General features: G+C 44.6%; 1 protein-coding gene across 1 annotated transcript; it reads left to right on the plus strand.

Annotated features, from left to right (window-relative positions):
* PRPF6 (pre-mRNA processing factor 6) lies at positions 1 to 25,740 on the plus strand. The gene is made up of 21 exons (XM_074842819.1): positions 1 to 170; positions 1,071 to 1,239; positions 2,017 to 2,135; positions 2,784 to 2,862; positions 3,773 to 3,949; positions 4,794 to 4,949; positions 5,660 to 5,754; positions 6,490 to 6,646; positions 6,854 to 7,016; positions 9,867 to 9,985; positions 10,650 to 10,868; positions 12,478 to 12,600; positions 13,430 to 13,551; positions 14,677 to 14,815; positions 15,736 to 15,855; positions 17,085 to 17,261; positions 18,136 to 18,269; positions 18,760 to 18,851; positions 21,517 to 21,631; positions 23,659 to 23,785; positions 24,604 to 25,740. Exons 1-21 carry the CDS (start codon positions 100 to 102, stop codon positions 24,754 to 24,756), a joined length of 2,826 nt encoding a protein of 941 aa, XP_074698920.1. The 5' UTR covers positions 1 to 99; the 3' UTR covers positions 24,757 to 25,740.
* Positions 25,741 to 26,189: the final 449 nt, after the last annotated feature.

Raw genomic sequence — 26,189 nt, forward strand, 5'->3', positions numbered from 1 at the left:
CCCGCCGCCTCGTCTCGCCGCCGCTTCCGTCGCCGCTGCCGCTTCCCCGGGCGTTTCCAGCGGCCCCGGCTCCGCTCCCGCCTCGCTGCCACCGGCACCATGAACAAGAAGAAGAAGCCGTTCCTGGGCATGCCCGCGCCTCTGGGCTACGTGCCGGGGCTGGGCCGCGGGTGAGGCGCCGTCCGGGCTCCCCCCGGTCCCCCCGCGGGCCCGGCCTCGGCCTTCCCCGCCCCGGCCCCCCCCCCCCCGCCTTCCTCGCCGGGCCCCAGCCCCCCCGGGCCCCGTTTCGCTCCTGGCTGGGTGCCCATCTCCCTGCCCCCATCGTCCCCGTCGCCTCGGGGCAGGCCGGAGGCCCCGCGCGGCCTGCTCGGCTTCTCAAGGGTTCCTCCTACGAGATGGTTCGCGTCTACTCCTTAGATGGGCGGGTTTGTGTTTAAATGCGAACTTGGCACCGGGGATACGTTCCTGGGTGCTTTAGGTACCGCTGGCTGGGAGGGGATTGCGCCCCTCCTGATTTTGTAACTGTGTGTGTACGTGGGGCCCGCTCAAAAATCATTAAATCCGGGTGCGTTTGTGCTGGGAACAGCGAGGGGCCGGTTCGGTGGTGGGTGGACACCGGGCGTTGCCCTTTGCTGGGTGTGACAACAGGTCAGTTTGTCCTCCACTGACTTGGTGCCCTCACGCCGCTGTGATTATATTGACGGTGCCCTGGGCAGCGCTGGCTGGTTGAAATGGGGTTTCTGATGAGCCCCAGTCGCCCAGGCCCCCACCCCGTAGTACCCCCCAGCCTGCAGGATCAGCTTTTCACTGTGGCTGAGAGACACAATTTAGAAGAGAAAGCGTGTCTTGATACCAGATGGATGGGAGATGGGTGATTGTGTGTCTTTGTAGATAAATTCTCCCTATAAGAGGACAGTTTTTCCCCCCAGGGTTTATGAACGGTAGGGATGGGGACTGGCTGATGCTCTTCTTGCAAAAGAATGATATTTTTATTGTCTAAGTAATAATTTTGACAGACTGCCTGGGTAACAAATGCATGCTAAACAGCTGCTACTGGTTTGTCAACGCAGGGCCACAGGTTTCACCACCCGCTCTGATATCGGCCCTGCACGTGATGCCAATGACCCCGTGGATGATCGTCATGCTCCGCCGGGGAAGAGAACTGTTGGGGATCAAATGAAAAAGAACCAGACGGCGGATGATGATGATGAAGATTTGAACGACACCAATTACGATGAGGTGATGAGATTTTTCATCATCCTGGAGATGTTTTTCCCAAGTGGAAGAGGAGTAGCTCCCTGGTCTCTTGCTATGAAATCCCACCTTAGCTGAGGTTTCAAGGCCAAAATTTCCTGTAGTTTGCTAGCACCACTTCCTTTTTCTGATTTTTTTTTTTTTTTTTTTTAAATTGAGACCTCATTAAATGTAATGGCATAGTGCTTGCAGGTTTTTGTTGTGGCGTTGGTCCATGTATTGTGGTTTAATTATGTGTACAGAGCCCTGAGAGCTTTGGGTAGAGATCCGTAAATAAAATATTAGTTTAAGTACTTTGGGATGTATTTTGTATTCTCCTGCACAACTGAAATCTAAGCTCTCGTTCTGTGACATATATTTGTCTTTATGGGGCCTGTGTTGTCTTTTCTGTTTAAATCCCACTCTGGTTAGTTAAATGTGTCATTCTTTTTGTTTGCTTTCAGTAGTCTAAAAAAAAAAGTGGTTAATAGAAGAAAATGGCCTTTCTATACTGGGATCTCATTTATTGCTTAACAGAAGTGATTTTGAAAGAGAAGCAATTTTGCTTTTGAAATGGTGTGGGAGAATAAATACCAGGGGTGGTAGAAGAAAGCTGCTTTTATTTAGGGATGTGTTAGTCTGATGCAATGTTGTTAGAAATAGCCTGCTCGTGCATTTTCGTTGTTCTGGGTGGCTGTTGGCTGTAGCAGGAACATAACAGGATACTGTGGGTTTTTTCTTTATTTCCTCTTTTTTTTCCTCTTTCTCTCTCCAAATTCTTAGTTCAATGGATACGCTGGGAGCCTGTTCTCAAGTGGTCCCTATGAAAAGGATGACGAGGAAGCAGATGCTATTTATGCAGCTTTGGATAAGAGGATGGATGAACGCAGAAAAGAAAGAAGGTGGGATAAACTACAACGCTGGCGTGGGGTGTTTTCTAGTTAAATTGTGTCTTAGAGTTTTCCTCTGCCTCTTCCACTTTCCAGTTCAGGTTCTGCCCTTGCCTACTGGGTACGTTTTCAGATGCATACGCAGTTTTTATCTGTTTTAATGCTGTACCTTTGACCCTGTGGCTCCAAGTTTTAAGGATGAGGGCTCTTCTGCATGACTCGCTCTGAGAGTTGGCGTGATTGAATTGCTTCACTGTAGTTAATTATGATTTGCTGTAGTTCATTAAGATGATGCGGGGAGATGCTGAGTGACTGGTTTTGACGCATCACATGCTGCACAGCACGCTGGAAATGGTTAGAAAAGTCATGTAATGTGGGTCTCTTGTAAACTGGTGAGTGTTACTTGTTAACTCACTACCTGGTCTACAGGTAAGAGGATGTTAAAGACTGAAGTTTGCTTGGAGATGCCTGTTTTTACATTATAATATTATCTTAATTGATAAGACATATCTGTCATTATGTTGATAATCTAAGCTTGGAAAAAATGCTTTTTTTAATGCCTTAGCTCTGACCAAAAACATTTTTCTGTAATATCAACACTTTGTTTAAAGATTTGCCGAGTGTTACTTTGAGCATAACCTCAGTACTCCTTTTCCTAAGGGAACAACGAGAGAAAGAAGAAATAGAAAAATACCGTATGGAACGACCCAAAATTCAGCAGCAGTTCTCAGACTTGAAAGTAAGGAAAAAAAAAAAAATATCTGAAATGTGACTTTTATCTTTATGACTTTTGAGAGGTGGATGTATGTTCTGCAGTTCTTTGCTCAGGTTTTGTGTGTTAGCAAACAAGCACTTTGTTATTCTCGAGATTAGAATTACTTTCTGTTGGAAAAATAAGGAATATGAAGCTGGCAGTATGGAAGATCGTCTTGCTTGGAAGCTTTCAAGTCCTGCAGTATAATTTTCAGGCAGCTGCGGAGTTAGAGACAGGAGGATTGGTAGTGCAGGTTTAAATCAAAGTGGTGACGGAATCTGCAGTAAGTGATAACACAGTGTCTCGGCTGGCAGCGGCCCTCAGAGCTGCACGCGGCTGATGGAAGTGGGTGTTCATGAGCTACTTCGTAGGGCTGTGGGGGAATACAGCGATTCTGCCTGTTGAGCACTTTTCTTGTGGAGGCACAAGGTAGTGAAGTTTATGCAAATTTTGATACCAGGCTTTTGTGCTTTATTGCAACTTCATGTCTGTTCTTGAGAAGGTGCTACACTTCTGTCTTTGAGGGATTGGCATTGAAATAGTTGAGCAGGATCTCCTGACTCTAAAGCTGCTTTTAAATAAAATATATTTTTTAAGCTATTGTTTAATGATTAGTAATAAAACAATCGATGATGCAGACACTGAGATAAATCTGAATATTTGTAGCACTGAGTTTAATAGCAAAATTGATTTGAAATCTCGGCCTGGACTAAAAGCAAATTCTAATTAAACACATCTAATTCTTTTGTACATGGGTATAGAAAAAATCTGACCTTTGACCTTTAAGTGTTTAATCTTGAATTCTTTCAAGAAAAAAAAAATTATTAAGGAATTAGAGCAGTTACAAAGAACACATTTCTACAGCAAATAATGATGACAACTCCTGTTTGAACAGCGGAAGCTGGCAGAGGTCACGGAAGAAGAGTGGCTCAGTATTCCAGAAGTTGGCGATGCCAGGAACAAGCGTCAGAGGAATCCTCGATATGAGAAGCTGACTCCTGTACCCGACAGCTTCTTTGCAAAGCATTTACAGTCGGGGGAGAATCACACCTCTGTGGACCCGCGTCAGACGGTGAGTACCAAGCAAACCTGATGAAGATGTGATCTGTGCTTTGTAATTGGAGACAAGGGTTAAACCGTGCATTCGTTAGTGGCATTTGGAAAAAAAAAAGACACTTGACCAAAAAACTTGGTGTAGTCTGTGAGTCTGTCAGAGGAATTGCTGGATGTTAAACTCCTGTGCTTGCTGGAGTCTTTCAGTGCACAACCTGTTGCCAGAGAAAACTTGAGGATAGGCAGGGAGAACCTGGTTCTTGTGTTAAAAATGGAAGAAAGTGTTTCTTTTCCTTTTCTCTGGCTGTCGAATGGTGATAATGAGTTTTGGTGAGCATAACCAACATCCGTTTCAGTTGTAACAATTGCAAAAATGGAACAGAAATGTTCAGTTTCACCTAATGGTTTGCCCAATGCTGGAGCAATTGTGTTAAAAATATTTGCCTTGTCAACTGAAAATTAAGTAATTTAGCTTGTTGCTACATGGCTGCAGGCTACTATGGTCATGCAGTCACAGGAGAAGCTGACTGGCCCTGAATTGGCACCAGATGGCCATGGGACTTCTTGTAGATATTCTTGTTTCAATGTGCTAGGTTTAGATGCTTGTGCTGAAATTTTTCACTTACTTTCTTGTTAGATATTTCACTGACTTGACTAAACTTGCGTAATTACCTACAGATTTGCAAAGCCTGTATGAGAAATGTTTTGTGATTCAGGGAAGCCACAGTTTCAGAGATACTTGCAGGATTTTGGCATCTCTGCCCTGTAGCCACTGGAGAAGAGCAGATCAGGCAACAGCCTGAATTATCTTTGCAGTCGCAGAAGAGATATTAAGAATGTATTTCTCTCGCTCTTGTTTTTAGCAATTTGGTGGATTGAATACACCATATCCAGGAGGCTTGAATACTCCGTACCCAGGAGGAATGACACCAGGCTTAATGACACCAGGGACAGGTGAATTGGATATGAGAAAGATTGGCCAAGCCAGGAACACCTTGATGGATATGAGGCTAAGCCAGGTAAGGATCCTGAAAGGGAGGATCTCTCACGGTTTTACCTGTGTTGGTGTTTGCTGCTATTTAGGACCTGGTTTTAGAAAAGTCTTTCGTTCTCTTGACTGTTGGAGAGAAGAAATAGCTCGGCTGTGACTAGCAAGAATTTTGCGCTCCTCCTCCTTGCACTGCATGCCCTTTGCACTAGTAGAATTTCCTGGGAAATAACAGTTTTTCCCTGGAAGTGTTGGTCATTATGGGAGAACAGAGTGCCCTGTTGTATCAGAGGTGAACTGCAGACAAACAGTGCTGTAACTGAGCCAAGGGAAGCATCTCTTCTATCCTGTGTAGGGATGCAGCACAAAATGCTGAAAAATACTACTCTTAAATTATTGTTGACTTCTTTTTCATTGATTTTTCCCATCTAGATCTGGTTTGAACTAAAAAGATGGGCTTTAGCTGGCAGGGCTGCAAGACCTTTTGGTGACTGAAAGCCAAGCTGCTTGCGTTCTACATTTCCAGTGGTACTATGTTTTTAGCGTTAAAGTCATGTAGTTTAGAAGTGGAAAAAAGCTAATCTGCAAGACTTTGTGTTTTCCTCCTTCCCTGTTTTTTTAAGAGATAAATGTCTAGGGTTGGTTTGTGTAGCAGCAGTGTCTTTTCCAGGCTTTAGTGTGTGCAGGCGGACTGGGGGGCTCTGAACGGTCATTTCAGTAGCGCTGACTTGACTTTCCCAGGTGTCCGACTCTGTGAGTGGCCAGACTGTAGTGGACCCGAAAGGATATTTGACAGACTTGAATTCGATGATTCCCACACATGGAGGAGATATCAAGTAAGTTTCAGAAGGATTAACTGATTTATCCTCTTAGTAATGGCTGTGATCCTGCATATAAATGCAAATCTGTCTGAGCAGGTGGCTTTTGGCTAACATTTAATCTGTAAAAGATGCTAGGTGAGGTTTTGAGGCTGAATTCTTTTAACGTGAGATCTGATATAGTCTTTCAACTGATGTATTTAGCATCTGACCTAGATGCATCAATTGTGGGGATTGTTTCTATTTGATCCCTGGGCTAACATGCCAGAGTGGTGGCAGCGTGTGGCTGCCTGCCAGCCAGGAAATAACCTGGTTAGTTGGACCTATGTACTGCTAATTTAGGCTTGATTGATGACCTCTGAAAACCTCTTTAACCTGAAGTTTGACACCTGTTTCATAAAGAATTGCCATGTAAGTCAAAGTGATATGTGCACATGTTGATGATAATACTTGACTTAAATCAATGCTTGTGCTTATCAGCTTCCAGCTGCAAGTGCCCAGCTGTAATTCCTAAGAATCTTACTTAAATACTTAACTGGTTTTCACTGTGATCTCGCTGTGTTAGTGTATATTTGTAAGCTTGTTTTGGTAGTATATAATTTGTGTCACCAGTATGGAAATGTTTGAGGTCACAGTCACTGTGCATCTGAGCGTGGCTGCAAAGAACCGACTGTAAAGCACTTACTGATTCAGGAGAATAGCTTGCTAGCGTGCTGAAAATTTTCCTGCCCGTCCTTCCTCCTCCTCCTTTAGTGATATCAAGAAGGCCCGTTTGCTCCTGAAATCTGTACGAGAGACCAATCCTCATCATCCGCCAGCCTGGATAGCATCAGCCCGACTGGAGGAGGTCACTGGCAAACTCCAAGTGGCTCGAAACCTCATCATGAAGGGAACGGAGATGTGCCCCAAGGTCAGAACTGCTCTGCTTCCCTGCTGATCCTTGCAGGACAGTAGGGAAAGGTTGTGCTTACAAGCAGCAGTATCTGTTAAGCTTGTATCAGGCTACACCTGATCCAGCTTCACTACCTGCAGTATTAAAAGAACATGTATTTAGCTAGAAGCTCTAATTTTAAATTCTTGTTTTATGTAAAGGAAGATTGTTTCTCTTTCCTGACAGAGTGAAGATGTTTGGTTAGAAGCTGCTCGGCTTCAGCCTGGGGATACAGCCAAGGCTGTTGTGGCCCAAGCTGTCCGCCACCTTCCACAGTCTGTCCGAATCTACATCAGAGCAGCAGAGCTGGAGACGGATATCCGTGCGAAGAAACGCGTCCTTAGGAAAGGTGAGAGCTTCTGCAGGGTTGGGGAACAAAGTCTGAGTCCCCCTCTGTTCGTGGGGCGTTGTAAGTTGTTCGAGATGTGTCCATAAGTTTAAGTGCTTTTTTTGGCATCCTCGGTGAGGATACAGTTGTTGTGAATGTGTGCCTTAATGGTGGGACGTGCTGCTGTCGAGTCAGAGTAGGGTTATTGAAGTATTTGTAAAACATCCTTCAGCAAAAAGCTGCTGTTGCTGAGCAATTGCAAAATGACATTTCACTTACCAAAACCAATTCCAGCTTGATCAAAGTTAGGTAGATGAAAGCAATTAAAAAATGATGCTCGAAGGAGAAAAGGGTGTTTTAACTGTCACCTTGTGACACATTTTAGAAAAGATACTGGGCTTTGTGTTTGAGTTCTGACGTGTCTGTAACCCGTTAGAGACCCCAGTGATTCCTGGTGGAGGAGCTTTTAGAGGCCTTGGGGTTTGCTTTACTGTAGCAAGTTCTGTGTTCCTGGCAAACAGCTTCTCTCTGCGGTGCTTACCTAATGCACTTGGAGATTTTCCTCTTTTGTGGAATTAGTCTTTTCCAAACAATGATGTCTGTAACAGCAGTTTGTTGTGTTGTCGCAAACCCAGGTCTTCCTCGCAGGTTTGTAGTATTAATTCTTTGATTACTTTAAGTTACTGTGCCTGTATCAGTAGAGATTAGGTCCTTCATGGCTATTGAATTGTATCAATTATATCTCCTGACTTTAATCTAGACAGGGAGAAGGGTCTGGATTTAATACATTTACTAAATCACTATGAAGCAGTCTGTGGCAGTGAATGGCTTGGCTTCAAAGGAAGTTAAGTGCCTCCTACCTCTTCTTATTGCATGTAAAATTGCACATCTCTGGTGAAATGACCTCTTACTGCGTAGGGATGAAAGGCACTTAAAGGTTCCTGGGTTTGAAGTTGTAAGACTTCAGATTTTAACTATTCAGTAGCTTTTTTTAATTTTCATTGGCTAAGCAGTGCAGCGTGCTGTGAAGCGTCGCTCCTGTGACACTGTTCTTGAGAAGGACACACAGTAATAGATGCTGAACAGAAAAACACTTACCTGAGCAGAAATAGATTTCTGAGTGCAGCTTGGGTAGGAGAGCATCTTGTGTGAAAGCAGTGACACATTAAGTACTGAGTTTTGCTTTAAACAGAAAGAACATCTTGCTTTGGTTTTTGGAACCACCTACCTGATCTCTGATACAAAGCTGTTAGTGGAATGGAACGTGATTTATCGTTCTCTTTCCAATTTCTGCCCATTAACAGCTTCACAGTGCTCCTCTGCTACCTAGGGAACATCAGTAACATGATGCTTGAAGCTGTTTGTATATACAGCCTTCAGATAAGTGGCAGCTTAACTCGTTATTTCTCCTGAAATAAGACTGACTGCCAGGTACTGTCACTGAAGTGTGTTCCTTCATAAAGTGTTTCTCCTGTCTGTTGGCTGTGTGTGTTCCTACCAGCCAGCAGAACCTCGGGAGTTTTTAAGGCCCCTCTGACTGGAGAGCCAGCAAGCTGAGTGTTTAAATTACATCTGGAGGTGTAAAAATCGAATGCTCTGTCTACGAAAACATGTTCTGTCCTGCTGAGTGATGCTCTCAGCTTTTGCAAGCTGATATTAGTCACTTAAAATGCTTCAGAAAAATCTCCTGCAGCTGCAGACTCGAGGAGAAACGGTTAATGCCCAAACCCCTCCGTGCGTTGCTACTTGGGTGTTTCTGTAGGGCTGGGGCGTGCTCTGAAGTTGAGGCTCAGCAGTGTGCCTCTGCCTTTGCAGGAATGCTGAAAGGAGCAGCCTTGCCTAGAAGCCCAGCTGGGTTCAAAGTAGGTTTAGATGCCTCTTCCCACCCGTTTTTTCTGTGGTCCTGCAGTTATGCTTGCTTTATTGAAGAGGGGTGTGCTCTGTCCTCTGGTACTATAGCACGTTTGTGTGCAATCAGCATGGAAGCAATGAAACTACTACTGTCATGCAGCTAATAGGAGTGATCTGTGGTGTAAGTTGTAGTGACAAAAGTCTAAAAAACCCCCGTTGTTTCTCAATATATCTTTAAGATACACGCTTCTGAAGAGATAGGCGGAGAAAAGTTGTTGTTCAGACTTTAATGTTTCAGACAGCACATCTAGAACAGTCTGCAGAGAATGCAGGTTCTACCAGCAGTAACCAACTCTTGCACAAGATTAAGGAAGCCTCAAAGACTCTTAATTAGATGGAGCCCATATTGGATTGCTGGAAGAACTCTTCAGATTCAGTGGCTTAGGGTGTTGCTGTCAGTGATAGCTTTAAGCTTTTTTGCATCTTACTGGTTTATTTTTGCATAGCAGGCCAATAACTTTTTGGGGAGCTAAACTGGGATCCATTAAGCTGTCGGGAGATGCCTGTGGGAAAACTAAATTGCGAAGGGACAGTTTCAACATCTAAGGAACAAGGTTGTGTTACTGGTTCATGGTGAAGATGCTCCTTTTTTATAAAGGGAGAGCCAGCATGGTTAGGCTGCCCAATTCTGAAGATCCTACAAATGCTCATTTGCTGAGACTGGAGGCTTTGTTCAGCTAGGTGTTTTACTGAAGAGGATGCAATTACGGCTTGTACAGGGAAAAAGCCCTTGGCTCTCCAAAACCTGTTTCCAGTTAAAATTATTAAGTTTTTTTAGTTTCTGATTTTAAGTTCTCATTGTTGAAGCAAGAGCTAATACAAGTATAGTTCCCTCCCTTCTTTCTTTCAGGAAATTTCATTTGTAATAGGACAAAGCCTTTAACATATCATCTTTAAAAAATGCAGTTCTCTTTGGTAAACTACTTTGTCATGATTGACATAATTGTTTTGCCTCTCCAGCCCTTGAGCATGTTCCAAATTCAGTGCGTTTGTGGAAGGCAGCTGTGGAGTTAGAAGAACCTGAGGATGCCAGGATCATGCTGAGTCGGGCTGTGGAGTGCTGTCCGACGAGCGTTGAAGTAAGTTTTTAAAAAAGTAAAATAAAGCAAGCCCCTACACACCACTTTAGGTTGGCAGCAGAGCTTTGAAAACAAAAAGCAGAGTGAGTGCAGTGTGAGGTTTCTACCACGCACTTTACGGCACAGTGAGAAGGATGTGATGAGTAGTGGACTGTGCTTTTTTTCTCCAGAGTTAATTGTCTGGTGGTCATTATATGCCTCATTTTCCTGTGTAATTGTTATGTTAGTTATGCCAGTGTACTGCTGTGCCTGCTGGAGCCAATTAGCCGTGTTCGCCTTTGTGCTTAGTGCCTTGACAATTGTAAAAACAAGCACACGTACAGTCTGGGGAATCTAAAACAAAGTTCCTCGTGTCTGGAACGCTGAACCAGAGTGTAACATTCCGCTGTTTAAAAGGTGGCGTGGACAGAACATATGAGCGCAGCAGCCCAGCAAACGGATGTGATACCTTGAGGTGATTAGGACTGAGCTTTAAGGACAGCAGTAGACTCTGTTTCTACTATTTCTCCATTGGTATTCTGCAGCTTGCTTGTACTGCTGGAGGACAATTGCCAACCAGTAGCAAATGGCATAAAGCTGCTTATCTCTTTGGGCCGACACTGCAGTACGGCAGCGTTGTCATCTCCTTGTTCTAATCTAAAATACATCTTCTGTTGCTCCACAGCTGTGGCTTGCGCTGGCGAGGCTGGAGACATATGAGAATGCTCGTAAAGTCCTTAACAAAGCCCGTGAGAATATTCCGACGGATCGTCACATCTGGATTACTGCTGCCAAACTGGAGGAAGCCAATGGAAACACCCAGATGGTGGAGAAAATCATTGACAGAGCCATCACGTCTCTGAGGGCTAACGGTGTGGAAATCAACAGGGAGCAGTGGATACAGGTATTGGCTTGGTCTTGGTTAGAGACCCAGATGAACTCTTCAGGTTCTGATTTGAAGGCTGTTGATGCAAGATATTGCAGGGTAATTTTGTACTAGACTTACCAGTGGAGATTCCCGTGAGGACACAAGAGGTGAGACTAAAAAAGCCGAGTAGGGTCAAGGCCACAAGTGATACCTGGGGTAACACTGCGTGTGCTGAGCTGAGGAATGTCTGGTTTACTTCTGTCTTGGAAGATAACCAACTTCAAGTTGAAGCAGCTGCTGCCTTAAGCAGGACAGAGGCTTTAAGCCTCCAGTGAAGGATTTATGTGATTTTTGCACATGTCTCTTTTGGCTTAAAAGGTATCTGTTTGCCAAAGGAGTCTTTGTCAGACAGTGTTGTCAGAAGTCAATAGAAATTCTGCATATGCAGCAGGCAGGAAATCCTCTGTTAGTCCTTTATTGGCTCATAGGCCTGAGGCTGTGCAATGTGCTCACAGCTGACACGCGGAACCGCGTTGTGCAGTGACGTTTAGAAAACACAACCTCTGCGCAGGTTCATCCCAGATCGTCGTATTTTTGATGTTCTGTATTAGAAAAGTTGCAAAAAGTTGTGGAGGTTTCCAGTGTTCTGATCACAACTCAAAAGCTGTGGTGCTTGAGTTTCTTGAGACACTACAGGGACTATTGCTTGATGTTCAGGTTAAAAGAACCTCTTTCCTCCTCAGTATGTACTGTCCTTTGTCTAAGCGTTAAGTCTTTAAACCAGTTTAATACTAGAATCCCTTACAGTGGGCCAAGGCAGCAAAATCTTCTTGGCACACTGCTTAAAAGAGTATTGATAATGAACAAAGTATTTAATATTAAATGGATATCCTTGCTAACATCTAAAGAGAATTACAACTTTCTTTACAGCAGTAAAACAATTAAAGGTTAATTTCAACTTCTGCTTAAAAAAACCCAACACCACAGCCTCTGCATCAGTGTCTTCTCGAGTTCCTTTTCAGTACTACAGCTGTTCCATTTCTGTTATCTGATCACTGGTCTTTTTAACAAGTTCAAGCAGGACATGCTTGGCTTTCTGAAAGCTTTGTATGTCAGAAAACTCCACTTTTCCATATATGCTGTGGTGAGAGAGCCTTCGCATCTTTAACTTCACACTGGTTGGGGGTGTATTCATTCAAATTCAGTTATTGCTTAGCCCTTATTGAGACTTAAGAATCAACTCAAAGCTGAAAGAAGGTCAGTAGTTTTGATGTTACAATTCTTCCTTCTCAAATTCTTGCATTTTTTTATTGACCAGGTCCCTGCTCTGCCTGGCCCAGGGCAGGTCAGTGGAGCTGTAAGAGGAGACTCTTCCTGCTGGAAAGGTCACGCACTGTCACACTTACTCCTTTTCAGTGGATGCAGTTGATGTGCTCTGTTTCTTAACCAACTTCTGATGGATTCTGCGTGCAACTATAGCACCTTCCTTGTGGGTGTGGGCTCACTAGCGTGTGTCACGATATGTTTTGAGTAATAAGATATTTTTAATGCGGCAGTGACCCACAATGTCTCTGTGTTTGAACTTGAGTTGCTAGCCTCTTGTGCGGAGTTCTCAGAATGAGCAGGGCTTTACTCTGGTTTCTAGGATGCTGAGGAATGTGATAAAGCTGGAAGCGTGGCCACATGCCAGGCAATCATGCGAGCTGTGATTGGGATTGGGATTGAGGAAGAAGATCGGAAACATACCTGGATGGAAGACGCAGACAGTGTATGTCCAGCTGTGATGCTGGTTTTTCTTGGGTTTGGTTTTTATTTTAATTGGGGGAAATTAAACCGGAGCGTGGGAAATTACTTTTTTTTATCAGTGAAAGTGGATGTGATTCCCCAACTGCATTTGGGCAGTCTGCCTCTCATGGGGTTATTCTATTGTAGAGCTTTTTACAGATTTGAATTTTTATTAAGCAGGAAGTTGGTATCGTGATAGATTGTTTGCTGGTTTTGGTGTGTTGGGGTTTTTTTTTGGGGGGGGGGACATCAACAGAGGTTGAGGGTCTGGTTAAAGGAACTAGGAGTTGAGTTTTAAGATGTAAACATTGTAGCTCAGGAGTTAATGCAAGACTGGATGGGGGTGTGGGTAAAAGTTTTACCAGGCTTTCTTTGTTTTAAGGGAGTAGCTTGAACATGCACTAAAAACTAAATTATATTTCAGCATGAGAAGTGTCCACTTCACTGGCCTTGAATTGGGCTTTCAGCAGTAAGAGGACATATGCTGTGGTGCTTATAGTTTTGCCTGTTAAAAAAAAAATGCAAACAAGAGAGCCTTTACAATGCCTGACTAATGTTTCAAGCTGGCCTGTGTGTGTCAGTCCCACTGAAAGGCCAGTGATACTTGGGCTCTGATAGACAGATGCTTGAAAATTTCCTCCCTACTTCCTTTTAAAAAGCTGATAATAACTGTTCTGTTATATATAAAGCCCCAATTCATGTATTACTCTGAGTTACTGAGTTCTGTGTTGAATTATGCATGTGTAATTCATTCTTGCACTTGATTTTAATGCAACCCTAAACTGACGTAGTTCTGATCTGTTTTTCCTTAGTGTGTCGCTCATAATGCTCTGGAGTGTGCCCGAGCAATTTATGCTTATGCCTTGCAAGTTTTCCCCAGCAAGAAGAGCGTGTGGCTGCGAGCTGCCTACTTTGAAAAGAACCATGGAACGAGGTAGGTGTGCTGCATAATCCTTGGGTGGAGGGTTCATCCTTGCTGCGGGGTGATGGACTGGGGAGGAAGGAAAGCTGCAAGATGATCCCTGAAGTGGTGTGTTGCATGTGCAGAGTTAGTTCAGCTGGTGGAAACTCACTGGCATTGTTTGCAGGTCTGGCCTTCTTTGTTATTGCTGTGGTCAGAACATCTTTGGTTTTTATGAAGTCATAAAAAGTTTTTTGGCAATAGGGACTACTTGGTTAAAATAGCTATGAATAGGCAAGGTAGGGACAGTCTTTGAGAAGGCTTTTCTAGAAAAAAATTTGGAATATAAATCACCTAAAAATACAGCATGTGTTTAATTTTCATAGATAAACTACTTTATTGCTGAAGTTGTCCAAGCATCCCTGGCACCTTCTGATTAAACATACTGTGGGTGTGTATCACGCTGTGAATTAAGATTGGTGTTACACTGTCACAGCTCAGGCCTCGCTTTAAGTTTATTCATAAAGCTTTACACATCTGAAACTTCCAGCGCAAAGTTTAGAATAAAACAATCTATGCAGTAGACCACTTATGCATGTGGAATCATCCCTGTTAAAGCCAGCAGGGCTATAGTGTGGAAGTGACTGCAGATGCTGAGTTCTGCCTCATTCAAGCCTGCTATTTTTTTTTACAAGTATATGTCTGCTTTTGATGTTGTTTTCCCATGTTTCCCAGTGGTGGCTGGTTTTTCAGCCCCTTGTTCTACCTGAAAAGTATATTTTCCAGAGGAGAAAAATAATTTCAGTAAGATCAAGACAGCTTCATCTAATAATTCTGAAAAACTTCCTGTCTCAGTTTCTACTAAGGTTTGTTAAGAATGGCTCTTTCCAAGACAAATGAGCTGTTTGTGTGCAGGGTCTTTCCGCAGAGGCTATCAAACAAAGGTGTCTGAACAATGAGCCGTTTGTGGAGTGCTGATTTCAGAACCCTTGTGAAAAAAAGACCTCACCCTTTCCTTGTTATGAAACAACTTATCAAGGTTTACAACGTTGGACTTTGCAACAATATTTATAACATTGAGTGATAGTGGAAATGGTGTGTGAGAGCTCGCCTTTGGCAGGATTTCGAGTGATTGTAACTTGCTCTTTCTTGCCTCAGAGAATCCTTGGAGGCTCTTCTGCAGAGAGCTGTGGCTCACTGCCCCAAAGCAGAAGTGCTCTGGCTCATGGGAGCCAAATCGAAGTGGCTGGCGGGAGATGTGCCAGCAGCCAGAAGCATTTTGGCCCTGGCTTTCCAGGTGGGTATATTACACTTGTGTGATGGTGTTAAGTATGACTGGTAAAGAATAGAGAGAAGGCTTTTTCTGTCAACACCTTATTCCTGCTGCCTTTCAAAATGATGGGGGCTTCCGCTGTTCTTTGATTGTTTTATGTGGCAAAATGTTCTGAGTGCACAAACCATTAAGTTTACTACTATGGCTCCCACCACCCCCAGTCATGGATTAGAATCCCCTTGGGTTTGAGTCATTTGTCTCCTCAGTAAAAAGGGTGGTGGTCTGCCCTGATCAGTGAGGTTACTGCATTCCTTACGGCTGGGATCAAACCCACTAATCCACCGCAAAACGAAGGGAATTGTCTGCTGGACGCTGAAAGAAAAACGGGCAGAGCGGTACGGTTCTAACGCGGGGAATGAAGCTTAAAAGGTAAGAGATAGCAACACCAAATGACAGGTCCTGAGATGGAAGGTAAAAGATACTTCCCAAATTTGTTCTTGGTGCTTTTTGTTACCATCCTGAAGACTTCTTGACATGGTTGCCACTGAAATGGCTTTTACTGGAGGAGTGTTCACAGACCTCAACTGGGAATTCGAGCTTCAGTTTTTTTTGCTCAGGGATAATAAAATGAGGGTCTTACTGTGGCAAACCCTATGATCTTTTCAGTATTTAAACTGGAAGTTCAGAAGATCAAGCATTAATGCTTTTCAACAATTGAGAAGCATCCAGCTTCTAAACTGACATATATCTTTGTGTTGTGCATCTGTTTTGGAGAATTTCTATAAACTTCAAAGGTCAAAGAAGATTGGGAGGAGCTTGAACTGAAAAAAATCCTCGTGTGGATTGACAAAGCTCTGATTTCAATTTTAATCTGGATCAAACGAAGGATTAAATCTGCTGTTGATTCACTGTATGCATTTGTCTGTCATTTTATGTTCTTGCAGGCCAACCCCAACAGCGAGGAGATCTGGCTGGCTGCCGTGAAGCTCGAGTCAGAAAACAATGAATATGAAAGAGCGAGGAGGCTGCTGGCAAAAGCTCGCAGCAGTGCCCCCACTGCAAGGGTAAGGATGTGTGAAGGGTGGAGAGGCTGAGACCTCTCTTGGCCACGGGGGAGTTGAGTCGGAAGGAGAAGTTCCTTCAGTTCTGCGGCCTTAGTGATTGACCAGATGGCTCCCTGCCATTGCCTTTTGCAGGCATGTGGCTGCTTTGCTGCAGCGCTTCTCCAGCAAATTGCGACACAGAATCATGGCATGATGGGAAGAAAAGGCTAAGATCAAGTGAAGGGTTTCAGTTTTTTTGTACAAATGGCAAAAGTCAGGAAATTCCCAGTTTACAGCTGTTTGTATAATGTTCGTGTTGCATAAAAGCGTGTCTTGGAAAAAAGAGAGAAAATACTTTCACAGAAGACTCACTTATGCTTGTGGTGCTAAAGACAGCTCTGGTCCAGTTTGTTGTTTAAAGTTACACTCTTGTGTTTATCTCTAGAGTTACTTCTGGTATGATAAACTTTGTCGATTCTCAGCTGTTCATAGAGAACCATGTTAACTTGTCCAAGTAAAAGAAAAATCGGTTTGATGCCCGTCTCCTGTTGTCCTGTCCCCCAATTTGTGCTTCATCCTAGATCTTTTACACTGTCCTCTTCCTCTTTTGTCAGTCGGGGAACTTCTCTCCAGCTGGCAGCTGAGGCTGAAGCTCTGGTCTCAGGCTTGATGCCTCTCTTGTGAAGTCATGGTGGGGGGGAGTTTGGGAATGGGAGGACAGGGATCAGAGAGTCGTGAATCAGCCTTTGGTCTGTAATGTATTTCTCACAGCTGTAACTTTTATGCGTAACTAAAAGAAAGGTATTTGGGGGCAGAAAAGCATAGGTAGCAGTTTGTAATTAGCAGGACAACTGTTGCAACTTGAAGGCATAAGTAAGAATCGGTGGTCTTGGTCGCTGGGATCTCAGGAGATCAGATTGTGCTGATGAAGCAGGCTCAAATTTGTTAATTGGTTGTGCTCTTAAAGCTGTGCGCTTTGTACAAATATTATACAAATGTCAACTCCATGCTAATAGGTAATATATAAGTTGATCACGCTGTTCCAGCTCCTTTAATATTTGCATTTACCTTTCTCATTGTTATCTGTTCCCACTATTTAACCCCAGTATTTATTTTTTTATTATTTTACTTCAAACTGTAGCTAATCAATAACATTCTGATGGATGTATGAAAGTGGGAACCCACTGCGTTGACGGACTAATGTTTTTTTCAGTGGCTGCTAGTGATAAACAGCTCTGGTTCGCCCTCAGGTCTTCATGAAGTCTGTGAAGTTAGAATGGGTGCTTGGGAACATTGCTGCAGCCCAGGAGCTTTGTGAGGAAGCCCTGAAGCACTATGAGGACTTCCCCAAACTGTGGATGATGAAGGGACAAATCGAGGAACAAAAGGAGCTGGTAGAGAAAGCGCGGGAGGCTTATAATCAAGGGGTAAGATTTATGTTATTGCAGGTTTGCTTTGTGCTTCTGGTGTGGAGAGATGTCTGTCTTTGAATCAAAGTGGAGAGAGCTCTGTCCCAGACTAACTGAAGAGATGACTTCTGTTCTCTCTGTCATTGGTTAAAACAGTAACAAAACAGAACAAAAAATTAAGACGTTGAAATAAGCAGCAGGAATTTCTCTTACCCCAGTATCCATGTGCAAAATTCATTTTCTTGCTTGAGAGTTTGCTGTATTCTTGACTCCTCACTGGTAGGAGAGGAGTCATTGCACAATAATTCTCCAAGACCTGTAAAGACTGAAAGCAGAACTTGTAAAAGAAAAGCCTCCTAACCAGTTCTTAAATACACACTGTACAAGGAAGGGGCCTGCAGAGTGCTGGTGTCTCTTTTAAGTGGTAATCAGTGTCCTTGGGTACAAAAGCTTCTGAAGCTCCTCAGCCATGAAAGTAACGTGGAAGCAGGTTTCTGCCAGTGTCCGTATCCTAACGGCTTCCCGGGCCCCAAAGGCAGTTCTGTTCCTGCATGCCCTGTTGCTGTGGTGTGGGTGTGTGTAAGAGCCCTCCGTTTCCACGTGGAGCACGAGCTGCAGATGTATTATTAAGGGAGGTGTAATCTTTCTCTTGCTACTGGGATAGCTCAGTCATAGTTGGTGTACCCGGCTGGTTTAGATGTAGGAGAAACTTGACTTCTGTACTGTAAGACCAACTAGGAGAAATTTGAGTGACGTAATCAACTTTGTCTCTCTTCTTCTAAACTCTCCAGGAGGATGTAGGGACGGAAGTTCTTTTCTATAGGGATTATAAGTTGTTTTTTTTTTTTTTCCAAATCTACATATTACCGTATTTATTTATTTTTTTAAACAGTTGAAAAAGTGCCCCCATTCCATACCTCTGTGGCTTCTGCTGTCCAGGCTGGAGGAGAAAGTGGGGCAGTTGACTAGAGCAAGAGCCATCTTGGAAAAGTCTCGCCTAAAGAATCCAAAGAATCCAGATCTCTGGTGAGTTGTGTGGAGATTATCTCAATTTGGGCTACAGAGCCAATGAATTCTTCAGGCCAGCTGTTTTATGTTGCCTCAGCCGTTTGAGCCTGGAACTTATGACCATGCCCATCCTAGAGTGTTTTCTGGGCTAAGAACTTTTTCTGAATACCAGAGATACTTTGGTGATCCTGGTTAGTATGTAGCTACTCTAGGGAGCTGGGGACTAGTTATTTCTTTACTGATGGTTGTAGTTCACAGAATATGAAGCCCCAGGGGTCTTCCATTTCTGCTACAGTCCCTTTTTCAGTGTTTTTGATCTAGGTCATTATAGAATAAAGGTCATGTTTATTTTTAGATGGAGAGGAATGGGAGGATGTCAGTCACCTACACACATTCAGAATGTGGGCAGATGTTTGCAGTTTCCAGTGACCTTCATGTGACTTGCTGTTTGTTTCCACATAGTGAATATGTTGTCATAAATACCATCACTGAGTCTCTTTCTTACCAGGTTGGAGTCTGTGCGGTTAGAGTACAGAGCTGGGCTAAAGAATATTGCAAATACTCTGATGGCCAAGGCATTGCAAGAATGTCCCAATTCAGGTGAGCTGATCTCAGTTCTACCTTAAACACGGTGGTTTTGCCCATTTGATAAAGGCACATCTCTTCCCAAGATGTCCTTTCTGGCCAGGTCTCAAAATACTGTTTGGAGAGGTGTCAGTCATCCTTCTACAAATGAAGTGTTGAGGGTCTTTGTGAATAATCCCAGTTGCTTTGTGCTGTCTCTCACCGGAGAGGTCACGGGTTGGTGTTGGTGCTGTTTTGCTGAAGTATCCAGGATATTATTGGGTCTGTGGTCCACAGTTTGTTCCCAGGTTTCCTGGGAAAGCATCTTGGATACGAGGGGCTTTTCTCTGAAGCTTTTAGAAGTCTGCCAAGGTTGCAAATTGAAGAAGGACTCTCAAGTGTTTGTAGTTAGGAAGTTCAGTAGAAAAGACATGGGTTTTTCCCTGTCTCGCTGGAGTACAGCTGGCTGTAGGAGACCTCACGTTGTTGGTTTGCCTGCTGCTAACTCCGTGCTTAATAACTTGTGCTGGCAGCAAATTTCAGTCGCAGTCATGATTAGCGGATCACGTACCATAAATGTTTAGTCCTGGATTTTGATTATTTTAACGCATTTAAGAAAAGGCAGATAGGTTGTAATGTGAGTCAGTTGGTTCTAACCAGCAGTGGAAGCCTTTGCCTCTTGGGATGGGAGGAGAAAGTGTATAATGCTTCCCTATTTTTTGGCAGAATTGTGGGAAGACTTAATTATTTAAACATGTTGACATCTTCGGAGAGAAGATGTCACATAACTACAAAGTGTAGTAGTTGACTGCAAGCCTTGTTAGCTCACCTTCAGGCTAGGTTTTGAAAGGTGTTTAACTGGCAGCTGCTAAAGTCCCAGTGAAATAATTGGGAATTAAGTGACTTTTATGACACGATAAACTCATTGCAAGCTGCTCGCTGTGCGAGTGGGTCAACAGAGCAATACCACCCAAATCCCACTTCGTTTTGTGAATGACCTAATACTTAATGAGCGTTTGCCACCACCGGCTTTTTTACAGAATCTGCCTGTTGCTATGGAAATGGGCAGCAGGATCTCAGGTTTTGTTTAAATAAAATCGCTTCCAACTCTATCTTAAAACTCTACAAGCCAGAATAAAAGCCTGCAGGAATTAGCTCGTTGGACACCTACAGTCGTGTAAACCAGAGACTTGGGTCCATCGATTGCTGAATTGCTTCCCGGTTGCTTATGGCTGATGTAGGCAGGCTGCACAAGGTTAAATTGAAATGCAGTGGTGTTTGTGTCCTCAACAGGCCTGAAAGAGACCTGAAAAATGTGGCTTGACCCTGTATATAAAGAGCAAGAAGAGTTCTGCTCCGGTCTGTCACTGCAGCCATCAAAGCTTGTGTGTATTCCTGTGGTGTGGTTTATGGGAAGCGAGAGCACTTTGATAGAGTCCTGGCAGACACGAGCTTTCAGGTTTTGCTTTGAAGTGATCAGCAGGTATGGTTGGCTGACATCAGAAACTGAAGATTTCATGCTCCTCTGAGCATATTTCCTTTCTCGCTTTTGGCAGCGAAAGGAACTAGGGATTAAACCCGGCTTTCCTGGACCTACTCTGTCCTTCATCGCATGTGTGGAGAGCCAGCATCCATAAGACCGTGGTGTTCTCTGGCACCCTTGAAACTGCTTCCAAACAGTGTCTGTTGCCCCTTCTGGGACTACTTCTTCCCCTGCAGTTTCCCGCTCAGACAAATGGCTATCTTTCACTTTTGAAACGCTGGGTTGCCCTCCCCTGTTCCACTGCTTGCAGTGTCTCACCCGAAAAGCATGAGCTCTGGGTTAGCACAGGGAGCGCTGAAACTGCAGCAGGGTTGTGGTACAGAGACGTTCAGAACTGAAGGTCCGGCATGGTGCAAGTGATAGCTAAAAATTCAGAGTGCTGAATGAAGTATCCATGTAGAGTGGTCTGGGGTGAGGTTGGGGCATGGAAATCAGAAATATCAGAATATTGTATCAGCACTAGCGTGGCCAGCAGGGACAGGGAAGGGATCTTACCTCTGTACTCCACACTGGTGAGGCTGCCCCTCGATGAGTGGGTTCAGTTTTGGGCCCCTCACTCCAAAAAGGCCATTGAATGACTCGAGCGTGTCCAGAGAAGGGCAACGGAGCTGGTGCAGGGTCTGGAGCACAGGTCTGATGGGGAGCGGCTGAGGGAACTGGGGGGGTTTAGTCTGGAGAAGAGGAGGCTGAGGGGAGACCTCATGGCCCTCTCCAACTTCCTGAAAGGAGGGAGGGTGCAGAGAGGGGGGATGAGTCTCTTGAACCAAGGCACAAGCACCAGGACAAGAGGGAATGGCCTCAAGCTGCACCAGGGCAGGGTCAGACTGGCTCTTAGGAAGGATTTCTTTGCAGAAGGGGTTGTTGGGCGTTGGAATGGGCTGCCCAGGGCAGGGGGGGAGTCCCCATCCCTGGAGGGGTTGAAGAGTCGGGTTGACCCAGCGCTGAGGGATCTGGTGGAGTTGGGAACGGTCAGGGTGAGGTTCATGGTTGGACTGGAGGAGCTTCAGGGGCTTTTCCAACTGAGATGATTCTGTGTGAAAACCACCAGGGAGGGGGCAGTAACGCTGCTTGCGTTGAAGAGCACTGGCCTGGCGACAGGACGGGGAGGGTTAATCTTGGAAATAACACTGAACAATCTTCCTACTTGACTTCATTAAGGAATCCTGTGGTCAGAGGCGATTTTCCTTGAAGCGCGACCGCAACGAAAGACCAAGAGCGTGGATGCTCTCAAGAAGTGTGAACATGACCCACACGTCCTGCTGGCTGTGGCCAAGTGAGTTCCTGTGCTTGATGTAGTAAAACCACCCGTTTCTGTGTGTGGCTGAATCCATGATGAAACACTGCACTAGAGCATGACCGTGTGATTCTGGCTGCAGCAGCCCTAATAAGCCCCAAAGCAAGTAACAGCTCTCAAGCTGTCTCCTAGTAACGGTGCAGTTCTCTCCCTTGATTCCAAGTAGGGGATGTCAACCTGCCCTCAAGCTGTTCTGGTGGGGCTGGGGCTGTGGCACAGGCAGCAATTCGGTCACACAGAGTCCTTCTCCAGTGCTGGGTATCAGCACTCTGAAAATGGCTCTTTCTGTCCCTTAAAAGGGATTTTGGTGTGCTTTCAGATGAACTAGGCTTAATTAAGTTTTGTAGGATATGTTTTAAGTATTTGTGAAACTAGGGATGATTTTTGCTGGGTATTTTTCAATTTATATGTGGCTGACTGTGTATTCTTCATCTTTTCACTCTATCCTAGACCTATCAGACTATTTTTTTTTTTTTAAATCCTGAGCTAAATTGTGTGCAGTTGTCTTCTCCCCTCCTGAATTTCTGTGATGTCAGTTTTCTTCGGCTGTGGCCCTTCCTGGAACGCAGACTACCAGTCATACTGTAGTTTGCTTCTCTGAAACAGGAAGATAATCTACTAAGAACTGTTGTCTTGTCTAGATCCAGTTTTGAGGTTTCCTGTGATGAAAAGCCACTATTAGAATTGACTCACGCCACGTCCTTTCTGATCTGATGGGTGAGCGGCTCTACAGCAGTCATGATTGGGACAAACTTTTTTTCCTTTGTGAATACCAGAAGAGGTTAATGCGGGAAGCATTTTGCCCAAACAGTTGCCCAATTCTTTCACAACTCTTTTTTATAAGCCAAAGAAAACTGTAGGATACACTCCAGTGACTGCAACACTGGGTTCTGCCAGATTATGACAGCTGACTTGTTTAGCTCTAGCAGCAAGTGAGGAAAAATGTTAACTTTTGCTTTATGGAAACTGCTTCCAGGCCCCTTCTGGTGCAACCTCAGACAGTTTAGCAGCTAATCCCAACACAAACAGCTTCCACCTTCCATCACAACTTGCATGTAGGTGCAGTAATACCGTAGTGTCACACATCTGTGAAACACTTTTGTTAAATGTGTTGCTGAAAATGGCCACTACTGCAGGTGTTGAGCCTCTGCTATCATTGTTCGTGTTCTTTTAAATCACAGTTTATTTAACACGGAACAATCAAGAGTATTATAGGGCTTAAAAACAATCACATAAGCTGTATAATTTTATGACTGGCTAAGCTCTTTATGAGGGATGGCTGTCTGATTTGATAAAGACCTTACTAGCTCAGATGAACTCTTTAATGCGAAGGAGTGAAACCAAGAGACTATTGACTCAGCTGGTTAATTACTGGGGAGAAATTTCAGAATTCACGAGTACCTTTTTGAAATGGCAGCAGGTCGGGCTGGGTGCCAGGCTGGGATTTGAGCGCGGAAGCTTATGTGCTCGCTTTTCCCCCTAAAGTGGAGCTGACAAGGTGGCTCTGCTCCACTTAGAGCACACTTCATGGATGTGAACGTGTGACCACACGCAGCCACGGCTCCAGGAACGTGCTGCAGTTTTCAGCTTTTTGAAGTTATTTAATTGTTAGGTGCTAAAATCGACTTGAAATATTAAGAAATTGGAGGAGGTGAAATAGATGTAGGCATATGCTCCTGTCTTTACACCAAATCTGGAACAGCAAAATTAAGCAACTGAGTTAGCAGAGATTGAGCTCAGAGTAACACTTCCCTTCTCAGGGCTGTCTGTCTCCTCCTGGGGCTAAGTTAACCCGCTTCGCTTTGGGGGGAGCGAAGAGGAATGTTCTTTTGGTCCTCGTATCTCTTCCCTTCCCAGGGGAAGTCAGAAGATGCCTACAGAGTCTGCTGTTTCTTGGGAGAGCAAAGAATTGAAATATCTGTAGAGCCTTCAAGGTGGAGTGCTTGCAGACTGGCATGTTCCTCTAAAGAGGCTGTTTGTCATCTCGCTCTTGCTTTTCTCAACAGGCTGTTCTGGAGCGAGCGTAAAATAACCAAGGCCAGAGAATGGTTCCACCGAACGGTGAAGATAGACTCCGACCTGGGCGATGCCTGGGCTTTCTTTTACAAATTTGAGCTCCAGCATGGCACGGAGGTGAGTGTGTGCCTGGGAACAGGGAGCTGGGGAAGGCAGCGGGAGTCCCTGGGTGCTGTTGGTTACCAGCTCCCGGGGATTGCTGTGGCGCTGGGCTGAGTGCGCTGCTGCCGCCGCCTGTGTGGCTCACAGATGAGGCTGCAGCTGTCACGCCTGGTCATGAATGAGCATGAACAGGCCTGTGTGGTGCTTTTGAAAAGGCACTGCCATTAGCTGAGCTGTCTTTCAGGCTGCTTTGCTGTCCACAGTCATGCTAGTTCGTGCAAAAATCTATGAAATCAATCTTCCTTCTGTAAAACGCAAGCGTTCTCATAGATTTTTCTGTAATTGCAATGCTGGGTTTGTGTAACTAGTCCCGTTTCTTCACAAGTGTCAAGTGCAGGTTGCACATGAACTCGGCCAGAGGAACAGTCTGTTCTAATCTCTTATGGTAGTTTTTACTGCCTGATATTACTGAAATGATGGGAGTGTTTATCTTCTGACTTCAGAGAGACCTCTCACTTGACATCTCGTGCAGGTGGTAATGCAAAGGAAGTTTCTGCTGCAGTTTCTCTGGTGCAGCCAAAACTCGCTTGACTCTAATTTGGCCAGTTTGTTCAGCAAGGCAGGAAAGTTGCTGCCTCTGCGTTTTGACTCAGGCTTCCATACTGCCTTTAAAAAAACCCCAAAAAACCTCAAAAAAGCCCACTAAAAAAAACACCACTATAAGCTTTGGAAGAGTGTTTGAATCAGGGAGGGAACTGTTAAAATTTTGGCTCTGTGCTGGAAAAAAACAGGGCATTAAGAGACTTGCAAACTGTTGTTTCTCCTCCTTGTAGGAACAACAAGAAGAGGTGAGGAAGCGCTGTGAGAATGCTGAACCTCGCCACGGAGAGCTCTGGTGTGATGTCTCCAAGGACATAGAGAATTGGCAGAAAAAGATCGGCGAGATTCTCATGCTTGTGGCAGCCAAGCTTAAAAATACCTTCTAGAGTACGCTGGCTTCAGCTACGTTAGTCGTCTCTGTAGGACTTGTCTGCTTTTACCTGCTTTCGGTGCATTCGCCCTTCTGGTGGCACAGATTTTGGAGGACAGGAGATCGGGGGTGATGTGAAAGATCTTTCTTCCAAAAAAGAAAAGCTGCTTCCTTCTCTTCCCCGTGATAGTGCTCTTGCCTCACATGGTGTGGGCATCGCCTTCCGCAGCGCACCTGAACGTCGTCGCCGGTGTCCCGTAGGACGGACGAGCGGTCGTGTGAGGCTCCCTTGGCGTTTTCAGTTGGATGCCTGACCCTCCCCCCCCTGTAAATACAAGCTTTAATTAGTGTTTGTTTGGATTCTGACGTTTAGCAGTTCTTCTGGTTTCTTCCCCAGCATGCATTCCCATCCCATCCTGCCCCCTTCGTGCAGTTTCTTTAGTGTTTGGCCCATCTGATGCTGGTTCCTTGTCAGCAGATCTGGTTTGTTGCTGTTTGAATACACTGAATGTCCTTGAAGGAGGCGTGTGGAGTTCTGGAGGACCAGCAGCCGAGGGGAAGGGCTGGGCTGGCCCCTCTTTTTTCAGTTTTTTTTGCCACAAGCCTGGTTTAGCTTGGTCTCCTCTGCTGGCAAGCTGCAGCACAGCTCGGAAGTGTTCCTCAAACCTGAGCAGATGGAGCACTCTGTGAAATTCCAGAGTGTATTTTTAGAGCCGTTTTCCTCAATTTTTAAATGTATATAGTATAACCTCATTCTTTTAGGTGTCTGATTTCATTAAGCACAGTGGTATTTTAAAGTAACAAGGCAAAACCCAGCAATTCCTGAAGGGCCATTTGAAGGAACGACCTTTGCTTAGAGGCGTTGAGAGACTTTTACAGTGGCATCTGCTTTCGCTTGGGGTGTTTGGGATGACTCTCTTCAAGTCCAAATGGAAAAAAGCAAATTCATGAGAGGAAAAGCTTTGTGTTTGGGACCCTTTATAAACTGTCTTCAATTTTCTACCCTTGTCATCTCTTATTTTCACCCCAAAACCCTGATTTTCTTGTGATCGTTGAATGAAAAGCTGTAATGTCTTACACGTTAGGTTGTAGCAGAAGTAGCTGGGTCTGTGTATGTGCATTATATAATGTATTTAGTTGGAGGAGAAAACCCTTTATCACTTGTTTGGGCAATATGTATAAAATACAGCTTGTTTTTTTTTGTTTCCTTATGTTTTCTTTGAATGTGGTCTTGCCCTTTGACTGACTGGGAAGAGTGGGTCTGATAGCAGAAACCTTTGAACTTATCAGGCTCCCACCACTCCAGGAACATCTCTGCCAGCGGTGGTTACACCGAGCTGGCTACAGCCTTTTGCCAAAAAGGATGAGAAGCTGGTCTTAACACCGAAGTAGAAACGGTTGGTCTTGAAGCAAAAGCCTGTTTTTCTTTGGGTTTGTAACGGAAACTCT

The sequence above is a fragment of the Strix aluco genome, chromosome 17, assembly GCF_031877795.1.
Source record: "Strix aluco isolate bStrAlu1 chromosome 17, bStrAlu1.hap1, whole genome shotgun sequence".
NCBI lineage: Eukaryota > Metazoa > Chordata > Aves > Strigiformes > Strigidae > Strix > Strix aluco.

Coding starts and splice junctions, on each gene's coding strand:
- PRPF6 (XM_074842819.1), top strand. CDS start 100: ATGAACAAGAAGAAGAAGCCGTTCCTGGGCATGCCCGCGCCTCTGGGC. Junction 2,863..3,772: donor AGCAGTTCTCAGACTTGAAA/GTAAGGAAAAAA, acceptor CTGTTTGAACAG/CGGAAGCTGGCAGAGGTCAC. Junction 9,986..10,649: donor GCTGTCCGACGAGCGTTGAA/GTAAGTTTTTAA, acceptor GTTGCTCCACAG/CTGTGGCTTGCGCTGGCGAG.